Genomic DNA, 18,208 nt, shown 5'->3' on the forward strand with positions numbered 1-18,208 from the left:
TAACCTTTAATCTAAAATTAAAAACAACAGACAAAAAACCCCACATGCAAAACAGCAGGATACCTGAAGTGTCAGGAGACCATTGTTAAGAGGAACTGGCAAATGCTTTATACCTGCAAACGCCGTGGTCGCACCAGCCGTGCCCGCTGCACATGTTGGGACACTGCTGGCCGATGTAGATGTTGTCTAAGGCCCACTCGTCTTGGGCTGTGTAGTAGCACTGACTCCAGCGGAAACGTGTGGCGCTGGACCTTAAAACCAATAACAATATTTTAATTTGTGATTCTTTACAGAACTGTAGGAAAAAAGATAAAATGTGACTAAAAAAATAAAGTAAGTTGACATCACAATCACAGCCCAGCCCGGAAAGACTGGCAGAACTAAAGACAGATTTTTGTAAATTAACTTTCTAGATGATGCCACTTGCTGCACAGGGCTATATAATGGACTTTCCGGTCATTAATGACGTCTCTGAGGAAAGCTGCAGAGGTATTACAGGGACTTTGTGCATTATTTTAAGATAAACCTATCAATGAATGTTATTGGATTTTTATTGAGTGCCATTCTGCGAGGGTCACAGGTTGCCAAACTAGAAAAGTGGATCTAGGGCATGACTTTGATTTTTATATTTTTGGTCACAGTTAAAAGGCTGTAAGTTGTGTAAAAAGGTTTATTCTGATATTCATTATAAAAAAAAATCTATTAAATTAAAGTTCTTGAGTGTAAACGTTTCCCCCCTTTGAATACCAGCTATTTCCATTCAACAATAGTTCACTGGTTTTTATTTGATATAGCAATTTCTTTTTGTCAGGATGAATCGAAACTAGATTTTGCTCACATATCACTGGTGACATCGTGATCACAAGTTTTTGACAAAGATCCTGTTTTATAGCACCTATTTTTTTCCACATTGCAAATAGCTTGCTCTTGGCCAACTACTCAAACAAAATGTGCAACAGCCAAGGTTTGTGGTGGGGAATCATTGGATTAGATTACTTGACTACATGTAACTAAGCTCCGGATGTTTGTAATATTCTTCAAGCAGAAAACCTTGCTGTAATTTCTCCATGCTAGTTAAATAGATTCTGTACAACAGCTTTATTTTTCTTTGTTATAGTGGAATCAGTTAACATTATCTATTAGAAAGTGCTTGATGTTGGCCCTCTAGGAGATTGTCCAATGCAACATTGACATTTTCCATGTCGGGTGACTCCTGCTAGCCAAGCCCAGCCTGACATCCACCACCCTCAAAAACCAAGGCTGGAGAAGAAACTGAATGATGAGAAGAGTAATTTTTGTCACCATCGAACCTTTCCAAGCTGCCCTGCCAACCTGTGCACGTCCAACAGGCTACAGGTGTTGGCTAGTGACGGCTCCCAGCTGGTGGGCAGGGACCCTCCATGCCATGCTTGCACCAGAATAAGATTAAGAAAAATATATTGCATATGAAATGAAACAAAGATGGGAAACTGTTCATCGTGACGGAGCAAAAGAGGCTGTGCCGGCTACGTGATGAGTCTGGGGAAAAAAGGGGTGGTGAGGGCAACGCGGGTGCTGAGGCTGGGACGCATATCTGTGGAGGGGACGGACAGGGAAAGCGAGGCTGACTGCACAGAATTAAAAATTAGACTTTAAATTGGGACAGGCATTTGCCTGGCCAAGGGCTGACTGGGCGGGTTGAGGATGAGACGCAGGAGGTTCCTACGAGTAGGAGTTTCTCTCCTAGCTTGTTTCTGAGCCACATAACTACGTTATGATGGCATGGGACATAATGCTGTTATTCTAATTTAAGATAAAAAGCCCTTAAACCCCCCCCCCCAAATTTATGTTGAATAAGACCTATTAAAATGAATAATGTAAGGTGGCTGAGCCACCTGCTTGCACATATGGAAGTGAAAAAAATAGATAAAGGAGGCCCGTGCAGCTAAAATGCATAGTAGAGCAGAGCAGTCAGCCATCCAGTCCCATACTGGAAGTAATAAAAAGATTAGCTTAGCACATGCTTGAAGAAATTTTTAAAATACTAATTCTGAATTTCTTTAAAAGACAAGTGAAGCTGCCCGAGGGCTTGATTTTTAATTGAAATGACCCTTGTTGTCTGTTTTAAGTATCTGTTTGATATTGCAAATACTGTAAGCATTTTTACAGCATGCAGAGCTGATCTGCAGGGGCAGATCTGCCGATTAAATACTCCCTCAGGATATAATGTATTGATGGGTTACATTACAAGAGCTATGAATTATCCATTAAAAGTGCACAATGCCAGTAATCTGGCACACGAAAGACTTCCTAAGCTTGCATAGGCACAATGGACAGTCAATATTCACCACAATTATTTACTGTTTATTTTTGGAGTGCTCTGAAGCCAGCACATCACCTTGGTGCTGTTGCTCACGTTCACTACAGAGCATAAATGGCACCACAGAGAGCCCTGAAAGGCTGCATGCTTCAGGAAGAGCCTTAATGACTGGTGTTAACTCTCACGTGCGCTGAGGAAAATAACAATACTGAAACCAAACAAGGGTTTTATAGCAGGCAAAAAACTCCTCCATGACCTCCCAGCACAATAAAATTGTGACAGGTTGTTTGTCCAGGTGACAGGGGGGACAGCATCACAACCGAGCTCCTCTGGTGTTCGTTAGTGGAGGTGTGTGGGTAGAGGTGGGGTGTGCGACTCTGCAGCCCGGGGGTATTTACAGAAAACTGGGGGGGGTGGGGGGGATTTACAGTGGTATGGGGGCATCCCGTGGAAGTCTTGTGGTGCCCGTCAAGGGTGGGTGACTCCTGAGCACAGTTCCCAGTGCTGCGCTGCTTGGTGTGGTGTCGATGACATTTCCTCAGTCGCTCGCCGGCCGCTGCTGGGTGCCAACGTCCCTGCAGGGTGGCTGTCTGGGTACATCACAGCTGGTTTTGGGGCACCAGGTGCACACCCGCCCTACACAAACTGTGGGGAGAGCCCGCCCATAGAATCATAGAATTGTCTAGGTTGGAAGGGACCTTTCAGATCATCCAGTTCAACCATCAACCTAACACTGCCAAAACCACCACTAAACCATGTTGTTAAGCACCACGTCTACCTGTCTTTTAGATATATCCAGGGATGGTGACTCCACCACTTCCCTGGGCAGCGTGTTCTAGTGTTTGATAACCCTTTCAGTGTAGAAATTTTTCCTAATATCCATCCTAAATCTCCCCTGGTGCAACTTGAGGCCGTTTCCTCCAGGTGTACTCCTAACAAAGTACACCTGGACAAGCTCATCATCTCCCTCCTGCTGCAGGGGACTGCCCAGCCGCGGGGGACTGCCACCCTGCAAGGAGCAGAGGACAGAGCCACACACTGCCGGGGCAGCTCCATTGTCCTTCTTCAGTCTCAGATGTTGGCTGCACATCAAGCTAAGAGTGAGCTTGCCACCGATTATTTCTTAGAAGCCCCCGGCAATGGATGCAGCCAGTGGCAGGGGATTTGTTTCCCTCGTTTAAGGGGAGGGGAGGAAGGGAGGAGTCGCGTTGCTGCCTGGAGATGAATGTTTGGCTGAAACGGAGGTGTGTCCCTCACCTGGATGGCTGGAGACCATCCCCGGGGAGCCACATCCTAGCAGGCAGGGCTGTTTTTAGCTGCAGACAACAAACGCTCTCCCCCGGGAACAGCTTCCCGGCTGTGGGAATCCCGCGTCCCCCAAGGGGCTGCCCTCGCCTGCCCAGCTGGCAGGGAGGCCATGGGGGACCAGGGGAACGCAGGGCCACCACCACCATGTGGCTGTGGGTAGCAAAAGCCTGAACGGATTCCGGCTCCTCGCCGGGCGGGGGGAAACGCACGTCAGGCTGAACTCGCAATTGGAAAAGCAGCACCGCTGGAAAGCTGGCCCCGCTCACTGTTTCTCAAAGCTTTCCAAGGCTGTTCTGTGCCTCAAGGTAACAACAGCTTAAGAGGATTATGCTGTTAAAAATGGTAATCGACAATTTAAAAAAGACATGTTAATTAAGAAAAGAGAATAAGAAGCTGAGTGTCAGCTGCATTCTCAGTGATAAAACACTGGCTTTCTGGACAGTCACCATTTGGACACCTATTCAAATGGGAAGTGTCGTACCGAGGAGTTATGAAAGTGTTTTATTATAAGCAAAATAAACTTCCATACCTCCTCATATTTCTTTCAAGTTTTTTGATGCTACTGGAAGACTATCTGGCTTTCTGATGACATTATATCTGAGTCGGGTTGATGTCAAGTAAAAGTCACCGTTGTTGCACGACATTTTACATATGCACAAAGAAACCATGGTGAGTCCCGGATGTATTGCCAGTGAAATGATGTTCTTCCCGTCATAAAATTTTTCAGATATGTGATTTAAAATAAAATGTCTTCTCTCCTGATATTAAAAAACCTAGTGATCTAATGCAAATTTATAGCTGATAAAATTATATTTGCTACCTTCTGAGTTACCATAATTACATTTACCCAATTATCCTGAAACTCTCATTCAGTCATTAGGTGTTGATTTGTTTATGAAGTCAGCAACTGACAGCTGCTTGTATCTCATTAAGGCCTGTTCATATGTAAATGCCTCCCATAAAACTGAAATTAATTTTCATCAGCGTTGGAAATGTTCGGTGCAAGTACAATACAATTTCAGCAAGCAGGTGCGTACCTTTCGTTTCTCCAGTACAAGTCTCACCGCTGCAACAGATTTCCTAACACCCCAAATCTCAGACAAACACGGGGACCTTGTGGACTCGTGCTTGCCAGATGCAGAGCATCTACAGATGTGCAGAAACACCAGCAAGCCCAGAAAGTTTTACAAAAGAAATAGGTGCTCTTAACCAACAATTTTCTGGCTGTACGAGCGCAGAACCGCAGCCTGACGCTGCCCAAGGTGCAGACCCTCAGCAAAGAGCTGTGCGTGCAGGGCTGAAAGCTCCAGCCAGCCACCCCAGCGGGGCTGTGCAGGGGTGTGAGGGCACCTCGAGGCTACCGAGGGTCAGAGCAAGGCTAACGAGACCTTGAGCCCTGGTCCTGAGTCCTCGTTGAGGTGGTTTGTTTCCCTGAGCAGCTGTGGCGCTGTGCTCTCCCCTTTTCCCCCTTCCCCCCTGCCCCCGGCTCCTGCTCAAGCCATAACCATCAGCGGGAATTATGAGTTGCACTTGAACTTCGGGGGATGGCTGGCAACACAGTCAAAACCCTGTCTGGAGTGGGGACCTAGATATTTTGTTCCCATGCGAATATGACTATAGGTCAATCATCTTACTCAGCCCAAGAGCCCTTTGAGCTCTCCTGCACGGCAGCGGGCTGCACGCCAGCATCTCCCCTTGAGTGGGGACGCTCGCTTAAGGTTCTACTCCTCGAGGCTGAGAGATTCCTTGCCACAACAGATTCTCGGTAAGTGGTTAATAGCATGCTGAACTTTGAAATCTTAGCTAAGTGATATAAGGATTGATTGCGCATATATAATCATTTAGACACAAACCGTTGACCAAGTCCGGGACCAGGATTGGATCCAGCCGCACCTAGACTCCTCTCTGAGAAGGAGTTTAGAAAGCAAAGGGGTCCTTTCTGAACCTCGTGACTCAACGAGAGGGTCTCCCTGACAGCTTGTCTGGCCCCGGCCTCTATGCAGTAAGTAATCAAGGGTACCTTTCCATTGAGTCCTGTAAAATACTGTTGCATTCACTATTAACTTTGTTAAATCACTGTTTTATATTAATAAATCACGGAATCACGGAATCTTCAGAGTTGGAAGGGACCTCTAGAGATCATCTAGTCCAACTCCCCTGCTAGAGCAGGATTGCCTAAAGCACATCCCTCAGGGCTGCATCCAGGCGGGTCTTGAAAATCTCCAGAGAAGGGGACTCCACAACCTCCCTGGGCAGCCTGTTCCAGCGCTCTGTCACCCTCACCGTAAAGAAGTTTTTCCGTGTATTTGAGCGGAACTTCCTATGTTCTAGCTTGTGCCCATTGCCCCTTGTCCTGTCACTGGGAACCATTGAAAAGAGCCTGGGTCCATCCTCCTTAAACCCACCCTTTAGGTACTTGTAAACATTAATCAGGTCCCCCCTCAACCTTCTCTTCTCCAGGCTAAAGGCTAAATACTTCACTGCTTCTCTTTTATGAGTGAAGTTAATCACTCCGCCCGCGACAGCAGCAAGCATAGGGCAGGATGTGTGTTTGGCAGCCCTTGTCTCGTGGGGACAGGCCAGAAGGAAGGTCCCCAGAGCCCCCTTCCCCTCGCCCCCATTTTGGCAAGGCAGAAGACCTGCCTCTCGCCCTCTGCACTGTTCTTCCCGGCCATTACTAACTTTTTGTCCATGGGTGCTTTTGCAGCAGACCGTGGGTGGAGAAGGGAGAGGAGAGGGCGGGAGAGCACCCCAAAGAAGACGCCTATGGAGTGTGTTCACTACCATGGCCCTGGGGTGCTGCCCTCTGTGCGGTGGGGGTGGTGGAGGAGCTCTACATACCAAATGTTCACCAGAACCCCCCAGGTTTGTAAAAGCAGAAAGTTGCCCTTTGTTAGCAAGTGTGCTTTAAAAATGCAAAAAAAATTAAAATAATCCCTTCCCAATCTCAGCCCAAAGGAGTGACTGAGCCCCCGGTCTGCTCCTTGCCTGTGGAAAGGTGGGAAAAAAGAGGGAAGGCGGCTGAGATGCGTCTGGTGTGTTGGATTGCTTTTGGTGGGGAACATGCAGCCATCCTTCCTCTTCACCCTGATTACTCTGCAGCACAACAGAGTCGTACGGAAAAAGTGTTTTATGAAAAGCAAAGTAATGTTCAGTGGTAATTTGCTCCTTAATTACAAACAAAACTCTGCTAACAGACGGGAATCCCTTCAGATACAAGATAGAGTGTGAAATATTTATGATTTGTGCACAGCATAAAACAGGAACCCGGCTATTATTTCATCGTAATTTCTCCCCACAGTCTCCTAAATTAAAATGGAATTATTTGCTTCTGTCACCTCATATGGTGAGGAAAATTATTAGATCCTAAAGAAAAAAAAAGGCCCACAACATTGATATTAACATCAACTATACAGTGTATAATAATAACTTTGAGTACAGTATATATCTTATAAATAAATATAAAAATAACAGCCTACTTTGGAGTATATCCTGCAAAACTGTAGACAGTTTTTTAAACTCCTGAGTGCCTATTTAAGCCACAGATTTTACAGCTGGTGGCACCCAATGGTATGTAATATTTAGTACATTATAATCTAACTACAAAATAGTTATTCGTAGACTTACTTGTGCCATTTGGTATTATCTGACTTGATACACTTTAAAGATTCAGTATTTGTCCATGATGTTTTGCCTGGAAATAGGGAATTCTGAATATTGGCTGTACAGCAAAACTGGCAAGTGTTTTGGAAGAAGGTGTCATCGCTGGGTGGTTGATAGAAATAGGCTGTATTGAGGCCATGGAGAGTGCAGGAAAATGATGAAGCACAGAGAAATCCAATGATAACTTAATCTGAGCAAGCTCTCATTGCATTTGCTGTGATGCATTCAAGTCGAACACGAGCAAGGTATAACTCTAATTGGAATAATTTAATTATCAAATGAAGGAAGCCCTGAAGATTATTGAGATTTACGTCAACTTTTTATTTGTATATTATAATAAAGCTTTTAAAATCAATAAAGGAAGAAATTATCCAGTTAAATAAATAAAAATGTTAAGGCAGGCAAAACAAGTTTGATTACAATAAGATGAATAGGGTAGGGCTTTTGGTAATTTTTGTTGCTCTTTTTTGTGGAAGAGAATGTTATTTTTGAAGACATGCTATAAAAAGAAACAAGAGGTAAAAAATTCCCAGAAATGAATCATTAGTTATTGTTTATACAAGGCTTTGGTCTGAAGATGTAAACAATAAGGAATGTGCAAAATAAAAATTAGCAATCCAAATAAAGCTTTCCTCCAGTGGGCCGTTTACAGACAAGCACCACTATTTTTGAAAAGGTCTGAACTTTATTAGAAGAGTCACAGCATGTATTAAAAACAATCCTAAACAATAGTTTCTGGTGATTTCACCAACATGTCGCTCTCTAATTATGTAAGGAAAGCGTTTTATGTTAAATACCATCAACTGGCACCCCGGCACCCCACCCACCAGCTTGAGCATGGTCTACAGAGAACTTGATCTTTGTCACAGCAATAGAAAAGCAGATGAACTATCTGCACTCAATAACAACAACAAAAAAAAAAAAGAAAAAAGAAAGAAATGCTAAGAAACGCTCACCAAGTCTTCTGTGGTAAAAGGACAGTGATTCTCCTCCACTGAGTAAATTCGCTGGAGTGGTAAATACTTGCTGATGTAAACTCCTGACAGCTCGGCATACTTGGAAGACATTCCTTGAAGTGAAATATTTCAAAACCAGATTTAGTGTTGAGGCAGAATTGGGAACAGAAGCGAGGGTTAAACATACACAGAACCAGGAGCTTGCCCGGGTCTAAACGTTGCAGCAAAAGACTCAGAAGCAGAAAAATCTTGGCATGATACAAAACATTTATCAGAAAACTAACAGTAGCACAATTTAGGATAGGAGCAAGCCATATTGCTCATTTAAAGAGGTAGACTTAGCATTAGTGACTAGTAATTTTTCATTTTCCTCCATGAGGATGTCTAGCTGCTTGTTTTTACTATTCTCACCCCCAGCATCTAGCGCTGACTATGGATTAAGTCTACAAGTCCACTATGGAATAAGTCTACAAGAGGAACCTCCAGACCGTTACACCAGTCACTTCAGAGACCTTCTTGCGATCCCTTGCTGGGGATGCTGGCTCCCTCCACTCCCTCCGTCTGCAGTGGGGAGCAGCAGTAGGAATCGCCAGGGCCACGCCAGAGCACCCAGCTGGGGTCTATTGAAGGTGCCTCCAGAGGCCCTCACCATGATCTGCAGCTGTATCACCTTTGACACCTACAAGTGGTGTAAATTCCCCCTTCCTGCTTCTATGTTTCTTCCTATATTTAACTCAGATTCCTACAGAGTTCTGTTCCCCAAATTTTCTTTTTTTTAAGAAAATCTGATCATTATTACTTGTTTATACTAAACATAAAGGCAGTCCATTATCCCCGACTTTCACAGTTTTCTAGACCTGCCCTTCCCGTGTTACTCCATTTTTCGGCAATAGTCTATTTATTTATTTACAGATTGCCAGAACTGCACCCAAAACTTTTGTGCTATGGTTTTGATGAGGTTCTAATAAAGCGCTTAAAAGCTGTTACCGACCTGTGTGTTTCTTTTCTAGCTACCCATTCAGAGAGCCCATTCTGCCATTAGTCCCACGGCAGAGCTCCTCCTGACCGTCCCCACGTCTCCAAGAGCCTTTCGCTGTTCGCTGCTGTGCTCACCCCCATCTGGGCTGTCAGCCACACGGGGGGCCTTTGGGACAGCCTCTTGCCTATGCAGGTAGCCTATTTTGACTGCTATGAAACTAATAGTAAAGCAGTGATTCCCTACAGCAGTTAAAGTAATTAAGAGTATTTATATAGTTAAAATATATAGTAATAGCTATATATTAAATATGAAGGGGACAGAATATATTATTTTACGGAGAAAATTATTGCTCAAATATCTTAGAGTATTAAATTAAGATCTGATAGCTTATTCTGGGGTTTTTTGTTAGTTTTTTTTTTTTTCAGTAGGTTTTCAAAAGGCTTAGTTTCCTTTCCAGCAATTTTCAAACATTTTTCATTGATTCATCTCCCTTAAAAGACCTTATAAAACAGGATCTGATCAGTGTGTGCGAAGCAAACAAAACTTTCAAACATTTTAATTAATTAGTGTTTTGTGTATTCGCCAGATTACGTCCTTGAAATATACTACAAATAGCCTCCTCTTTTACTCTTTCATCACAGCAACATGGGCAGTGTGAGATTTGGCGGCAAGTTCTTCTCTCTGAACTCAGCTCCACCGAGAGAGGAAAGGAGCACTAAAATCTGAGGGCAACTGATCTCCCACTGATGGCAAGGACAAACCCCAAACACCCACCCCTAGAACTATTCTTGGCCATCATGATGATGCCTGACAGGTATAAAAGACACGAACATCGTTTGAAATACAGTATTTATAGCTTTCCTCTGAATTCTGTTTAAGGTAAGACAGCATTACTTGGATTTGCAAAGCTTAAAAAAATCCAGTTACTGCCATTTCTCTACTCTGCCCACCAAAGTAAATGTGGTGAAACACAGCATGGCAAAAGGGAACAGGCTGGTGCTTTCGTTGCTCATAGAAGATGTGGGACTGGGCATTCAAATCCCCCTGTGAAAGGCAGTGAAAAGGCACCAGGACCGGTTCCCTGACACCCCCTGAACCTGCTCAGAGGCAGCCGAAGGACCTCACTTAGTTCACCCTGAGGCCAGGGAAAGTCCAGTTTGCCATCTGAGAGGGAAAACAAAAGCGCAGATTATGGCCAAATGCGCTATCGCGTCTGTGCTGAGATAGGGCTGAGCCACACGGGGAAATAGCCGCCACCACTGCGATTTGCACTTCTAGCAGAGACAGGGAAACAGCCCGTCATTACGGCCCTGGACTGTGTTTGAACCAGGGATGGGAGATGAAAGGCTCTACATTACAATCCCCCGAAGGAACGCGCTTTCCATTTACGAAATGGCTGCGCACAAGGGCAGAAAGAATTTCTATCCATTTAAATTCCAGGAAACAGTAGATGCATTTTGCTTTGAAAAACAAAGCAATAGCACAGGAAAGATCTCGGTCATTACTCTGTAGCTCTAGCTGTGCCCCAGTTTTTTTCGCAGCCTTGGTCCACGCCATCACAATTCTGCGTTTCAGGCTCTCCGATACCTTTCTTCCAAATATCATGAAGAACAGTTTAAATACTTTTATTTGTTATTTTGACTGATTCCAACTGAGAATTTCTTTATAGAAAGGGCAATGAGGAAAACATCCTCCTTCGCTCAATGCCACCAGTATATTTCGGCTGATCTTTGTGTAAGCAGAGTTTATGAAAGACAAAGGTCCTCGCTGCCAGCCTCACCTCCTGAACAAGATGCCACGTGAGGCCATGGTTGGTGGAGTAGTCCAGCTTCACCTGGTTGTCCATATGAGGAGTAAACGCCTGACCGCAGCCCATCACTAAGTTGAACTGTATCATATACGAAGCTCCGATCTGCATAGACTGGGTCTCCACGTAGCGCATGCTAGAAGCTAACTTCGAATCTCCTGTGAAACTGAGAGATATAAGGAAAGAATCAAGATCCATTCCCAGAATAATTCAGAATGGAACATTATGAACGGTTCTGTGTTAAATGCAGTGGTACTTCTTTCTTTGTTCTGCAGACTGGCACATGGGATGAGACCACGCACAGAAGCATCTTTCCGCTGGTACTTCTGCAAATTACCAGGAAGGCCTTAATGTATCCCAGAGTGTGAAACACTGAATTATTCTGTTAGCTCATACTATATGCTCTTTGTATTAAGGATCGAGTTAGGATCAAGCCAAGGATAACATACAGAAAAAAAACAATAAAAAGAAAGTTCATTCCCCAGGAGTGTCCATTGCCTAAGGTCATGTCACAGTAACAGCTGCAATTTCATTCAAGCACTGGACAGTAAAGATACACAGCATTTAGTTAAAAGTATTCTTATTACATAGACTTTTCATTCCATTGATTTTCAAGTGATTCTACATGCAATGCATTCACTGACTTTTGACCGTGTTTCACAATTAATATTGCTTATTCTCAGCTTGTTTTCTGCAGGATGTGCTGATGCAGAGTCATAACACACTATCCAATGGATTACAGAAGATGATTTTGGCCATAGTAACTGACAACTTGGAACACACCAAGCCTCATATATGATACAAGGTGCCCAGTTACAATATACATGGTAACACAATATGTAGTTTGAAATTTCAAGGTTAGTCAATCTGAATGGAGGGGTTTTTTCCTTGCACTGTTCAAAAGGAAAAAAAAATATATAACAAAAATGCAAGAGAGGTATGAGGAGGACGTAATAACAATTTAAACTTTGAATCTTGCACACTAGCTTTCAAAACAGAATGTTTTTAAGAAAGTTCACATAGAATGAAAATCACCTCCCTCTCCACAGTTTGAGAGGTTTAATTAGTGTCTTCAGAAGTACGGTAGTCCTTTCAGCTTCAATATTTTCCAAGACTATTCTTAAATGTGAACAATTTAGGACAGGGACTGCATCTACTTAAAGAAAATCCCTGCAAATCATCATGCAGCAGTAAGGAACTACATTCAGGACACTGGTGCTGAAGAGAATAATCTAGTTCAGCGTTGCCCTCGTGGTTGAGTAAGTTACAGTTTATCAACTTTTGCCCTCGTGGTTGAGTAAGTTACAGTTTATCAACTTAAATGAGAAATCCTAATTTTTGTACATGAAAACATATTATCTTCTTCCCCTGTAAAATTCAAGGTCACAACAGACTCAGTGTAAGGACTAGGAACACAAGTCAGCATTACTTAGCACTCTCTTAAATTAATTCACTGACCCACACTGTTTTCTATAGCTTCCTTTCCAGAGAGAGCAGTTAAGCCTTGAATGTCAGCATCCTACCTTAAAGCTTTAGAAGAAATTACTGAAAGCTGACATTAGTTTTTTCATTATCAAATTGGTGTTGGTGCCAGTTGAGATCCAGGCTCCTTTTTACTCTCTGACCTTGTTCTCTGTGGCTTCGTGTCCTAAAGGATGATGCAACTCATGGCGTTATATGAAACTACCCAGTCTACACCCATCAGCACCATGAGCTAACTGTGGATGGACATTCCCTTCACCGCTAGGGCACTGTCATGGACAACTGGACCAGAAGGCAGCAAGTTGCCTTGGAAAACTGTATCTGAACTGTTTGCTCTTTCAGTCAGTGTTGTCAGTGTGTTTCTCCTCAATGGGAAGGATAATTTTAAGCGAGCAGAGCATGTAATGTACACTCGTCAGCGGTCCAGCTGGCAACCTACGGTTTGTGGCTTCATTGTTAGGACTGAATGCAGCTCAGAAGAATTTGTTTGGATAATGCCTGAATTTATTTTTCTTCCAAGCTTTATCTTGTACTTTTCAAAGTGACAAGTACCGCAGATTTAAAAGTTAAAGCTGACTTGGTTTGACGTGGCTTTAGTTTCTACAATGCAGCTTGAAATTTCATGGCTGATGTGGGAAATCAAAGTTTTACTGAAGCCCTCTTGGGAAATCTGTGCCGGTACAACCAGGCTCTTCAGGTATCAGTCAGCCATGTGCAGTCTAATCAGCTGAAAGTTATATGTAGCAAAGATTTGGAAAATGATATAGCATTGCACACAAAAACCTGGGCACAACACATCACAGTTATCTAAAGCTCATCTGAACAGAATAAAGGAGTTGAAACTAAACAGTTTGATGAAGCATCTGCCCAGAACCTGTCTTCCCCAAAGTGATGGAAGGCAAGTGAAGGACTGGTACTCAGCATAGCTGCAAAGAATTAAGTCTTTCATTTTGTCTTTGTCTCCACGAAGATTTCCTCTATTCAATATTACTGGGGTAAAACTAGCAAAAATATAATCTTAAACACTAGTCTTTCTTACTGGTGGCATTCAGGTCATGATTAAAACACTTTAAGTTTAGTATTAATTTTCATTTAATAACTTAGCCACAGGACATTGTACACAGTACATTAAGTAAGCATTGTTTTAAAGTCAAAACAGCTCTTTAAAATGGATATTAAAGAAATGTGAGAAAGGAAGCTAGTGATGAGACGAAGACAATCTGTGATGCTCCATAAGAAGCTTTTTTAAACAAAGAAAATCACATTATGGGTTCACAAAGTCCTTTGTCATCCACAAATTGCCTCCAGCTGAACAAGGGTAGCATTAAAGGTGGGGGGCTCCACCTCACTTTCCACTTCTTTGCTCTCCAGCTCTCCCACGTACGTGGTCGGGGGTACCCTCTTCTGCTGGAATACCAAATGTTTTCATTGTTCTGGGAGTCACGCAGCCGGAATACATTTCTGGATTTTGTAAAAGACAGAGTAATGTCCCTGGCATAACAACAATTAACTAAAAAATCTTGAGAAATGAGAATGCAGAGGCTACATTTTTGTATAAATATGTAGCTGTTAGTTGGTTTCTAGCGCGTATATAATTAGACCTGCGGAGGCGCAGGAACACAATACCCTTAGGTGCCCTCACAACAATCGCTCTCCCTCCAAGCACTGCCAACTAATTGGTACTTCTGGGAATGATATCACAGCCAGTGTCAGCCAATCTGCGCTGCTCCAAACTGCTCTGGGATCCCCAGAGTTACCACGTTTTCAAGGCCGGTACTTTCAGGAATACAGAAAAGCCACATGGATGCAGCTGGTTTTGTAAAGCTGCATTGACCGAGAATATTGACGTGATGGCCGAACGCTCACGCAGCCCCAGCTCTGCTTCCATCAAAGGCAGGAGACGTTTATGTCTTTTTACACCACATCATACCTACTTTGCTAAATAATTCCTAAACCTATTAATATGTTTCAATTAAGTCAATTACCCAAAAGAAACTTTCTGCGTGTTACAGAGTAATAATTAATCTAAAAGACAAAACATTTTATAAATACAGGTAAACTATCAAGCTGATGTAAGGCAACTGTATTATTTTGCTCCATAAGGATAGCTCATTGTGAGCCAGATTTACAGTCTTCCCCCAGGCTGCTCCAGGGACAGTGGGACACTCTATTGTCTGTTACATTGGAATCATAACGTCGTAATCTGACTGAAGACAGTTTATTTATATAATGCTAATTTTTTTTGTGTCCAGATGAATATTTAACAAAAAGAAAAAAGTAAGTGTTAGCATCCTCATCAATACTTAAATGCACTTCAGGAAGTGCCTGTAAATAGTCTGTAACGCTCCGGAGGCGTTTGGGTCAAAACCAAATGCTGCATATGAGCATTTTGGAGAAGTGATGAATTAACGTACATCATCAAATATTTGATTTTAAAAGTGTTCTGGCATCTTTTCAGTATACTCAATACACTTGCTGTAATAAAGTCTAAGAACCAATCTGAAACCAAACATTGATAGTTACAATCAAATAAAGTGACTATTCCAGATAGAGACTATTATAAAACACTCAAAAATCACCTTTGCTCAAAATATATGTATATCAACAAACCCCTCTTTTCTAAATGAAGCCAGATGCTGAAAAGAACCTCCCTCTTCAACAAAAATACCTGCCTCTCCTCAGATTTCCCCTATTTTAAGGATATTTCAGATTTACAGATTCTGAGGCAGAAATGGAGGCCTAATAGACAATTAAAGGCAATTCAGTGAAAATGGGCCTGGGGATGACACGCTGTAAAATGATTTATAGCATATTTACCATAGTTCTACTAATGAAAAAGCAGTTGTCAGACTTTTCTCAAGAGGATGGTGTCAGTGCTACTGCAAACCCTGCTCATAGAAAGTCATGAGTTAGAAAATGAGAACCAAATGGACTCACAGCTGGGAAAAGCCAACAATAATTAATTTAACTAGCAGCCATTTGTACAGACTTTGTGTAAGTTTAAAAATTTCCCTTGAGAGAAACAAGGTCAGTGAAGGATAGAGTTCATGTCTTCCATGTGATAATGAAAAATACTTATACATAAATAGTAAGGAAATATTGCAAAGGCTTTGGTTCTTTATTTGATGCATGGAAAGTTCAACATTTCCACTATGACTGAGCACTACAAATCCTAGCCAATATATGGGATGGAGAATTTAGCTTCGCTTTTATTATTTTGATTCTGATTTAGAGTCATAGGGGGAAAACAGAGGAGTCTCTGCTATCTTAAATAACCTACCCCCCTCCCCATGATAAACTGGCCTTACAAGAACAGAGGGAAAAAAATGTCATTAAAGGGCTTTCATTCCCACTCTTTGATGAAGAAGACGCAAACAGTTTGAGCCCTAACATGTTGTTTCATTTTAATGAGCAGCGAGTACCTTCCTTGTCCTTATTAAAGTGGTTAATGGTGCTTCTACTGCCTCATTATCACCGCTAGAACACATTCCGTGTTGTTCCTACGGCTAAGCCAACTCCTTTTAGTTTGACAGATGATCAGAAAGTCAAATCAGATTGCTCAGAGATACTTGTTAATAAAATTCCAACAGTGTTTCTCTGAGTGCCCATGGGGACACTAAAATTATTTATATTTTCTTGAGGTTTTCTATAATTACCGTGATTGTACTTTCTCCAAATACATATATCTGTGCCAATTAAAGCCATACTGGGTTTGTATGTTGATCAGACTAGCATGAAACTTATTTAGTTTTAATCAAAACATAGAGATTAAATTGAGCTTCCCTTGTACTAATTCCAAATGTTACACTCATGTACTCCAGAATTTAATTTTCGTGAAGCAGGTTAACATTTTACTAAAGAAGCTTTTTTTTTTTTCCTGTAATCCTAACAGAATTTTCTTTTCCTTTGTTTTTCACTTCTTTTTCCTTTCTTGCCTTTTTTTTTTGCTTTGGGGCAGGTGATGTTTTCTTGCTTTTGTTTCTAAATACACAGCGCATTTTAGGCTTAATTGCAATATGTCATAATGCTGATCACAGTGTAAATGACTAAATGTATATAATACCAGACAAAATAACTACAAATGGCTAACATCATTCTACCAACATTCTGCTGCCTTTCCTTTTTGGAGTGTAATCTAACAGCTGTGTACACAGATCTGAACATCATTTACAAAACACTCAGAGTCTGTACTTAACAGATTATTTCATAACCTGAACACCCATATTAACCTGACTGGATTTTAAGTGAAGATTATGAAAATTTTCTAAATTGTTTCTATTAGGATATTCTTCAACTATTTTGTGGGGAAAGAAGGCTACGTTCAAGGTTCCCATCAAACATAAATCTCTGTCCAATGAGGTGTAAAAAGTTACTGCTAATTGCAATTAGATTAGCGACTGTATTTTTGTCCATAATGTGAGGATGAGACACAATTACTCCGAGTAGCTTCCAGAAAGACTCATTTGCAGAAATTGCTTGGTTCTTAACAGGATGAATAGACAAAGGAAACAAAAGTAGAACAGAAATGAGTAAGTGTTTCTCACCAAAGAGTCCAGTCATGATCACAGTAGGGCTGAACATTTCCCAGGTAGAATCCCAGAGACTGTGTGACTTCAACTAGGTTGGTGAAGTCCAGACTGATGCTATTGAAAAGCACAGAGGTCATGATGATTTCATCAATCGCCCACACATCTTCGCCTTGAGAAGAGTGATATGGTTGCCACCATCTAAACTGAATGCCAATCTGTCTCGCATCTTCGGGCAGCTCCACTGAAATTATTCTGGAAAACAAACCAAAATTGTTATTGAAAGTTTCGCTGCTTGCAATTATTCCATGGGAACGTATGTTGTGGTTATTTTTTCCTATTGGCCCTGAAAATCATGGGTTAAATTCAGCCCACAAATACCTCGGATAGCTTCTACAGGGAACAAGGACAGGGGAATCATTAGTTCTCTGGGTAGTCAATGTGTTGATTGAAAGACAGCCATGTGCAAAACCCAACAATTTTGTATATGTAGCTGCTACTTTGCAACTCTCTGTAAATTTTACCGTTGCTCTGAATGCCCTCCATCTGAAACCCAGCTGGAGGCCCGGGACTTAGACTGCCAAGGGCATGATCAGCTAACAAAGATTTACAAATTCCAGCTCCACTTTCTCAGACTCAGTGGATTTCATCCTGGTCTGAAGAGATGCATCTCTTTAACACCCATGCTTGTTTCTGCACAGCGCTGACGTCATGCCTGTATTGCTCTTCTCCTAGAAGAACCCATCCCTGTAAATTGCCACATTCAAGTGGAAAAAGTTCATCTTGTCAGATAGTGTGATTATGTGTTGTCTCTTACGGCACGCGCTTTTCTCTGTAGTTGCACAGAGATGCAACTAGAGGTGAGTCCCAGGCGCTTCTCCTGGTATGCAAGGTCACCTGATTTGTCATGGCAGCTATGTCAACAAACCTATAATTGACAAACTGCAAAGAAAATTAAGAGTAATATCTAATTTCCAGGAGCAATTATCGTACACAGCAGCAGGGAGCATGCATTAATTGCCACAGCAACGACACCTTCTTGAAAGCTCCATAAATCACCAGGTCCATGGTGCCCCACGCAGCGCACGTGAGCTGTGAAGCAGACGGGCAACAGGGACATTTGTCTCCATCCGTGTACAATTACTTGCTGGCAAAAGGGTTTTTGGCAAGCTCATCATGTAGCTGATA

The 18,208-nt window shown here is 42.3% G+C and overlaps 1 protein-coding gene across 2 annotated transcripts in view; it reads right to left on the reverse strand.

The window, feature by feature from the left end:
• Positions 1–18,208, reverse strand: part of RELN (reelin) — a 293,678-nt gene that overhangs the window by 79,943 nt on the left and 195,527 nt on the right. For both annotated transcript variants that reach the window (XM_074574094.1, XM_074574188.1), the window contains exons 20-23: positions 17,039–17,275; positions 10,986–11,178; positions 8,227–8,339; positions 114–251 (exon numbers count right to left, since the gene is read on the reverse strand). In XM_074574094.1, the coding sequence (XP_074430195.1) occupies positions 114–251; positions 8,227–8,339; positions 10,986–11,178; positions 17,039–17,275 (681 nt within the window). The remainder of the gene's footprint in view (positions 1–113; positions 252–8,226; positions 8,340–10,985; positions 11,179–17,038; positions 17,276–18,208) is intronic.

Source organism: Larus michahellis, chromosome 1 (genome assembly GCF_964199755.1).
Source record: "Larus michahellis chromosome 1, bLarMic1.1, whole genome shotgun sequence".
In the NCBI taxonomy this organism is placed as follows: domain Eukaryota; kingdom Metazoa; phylum Chordata; class Aves; order Charadriiformes; family Laridae; genus Larus; species Larus michahellis.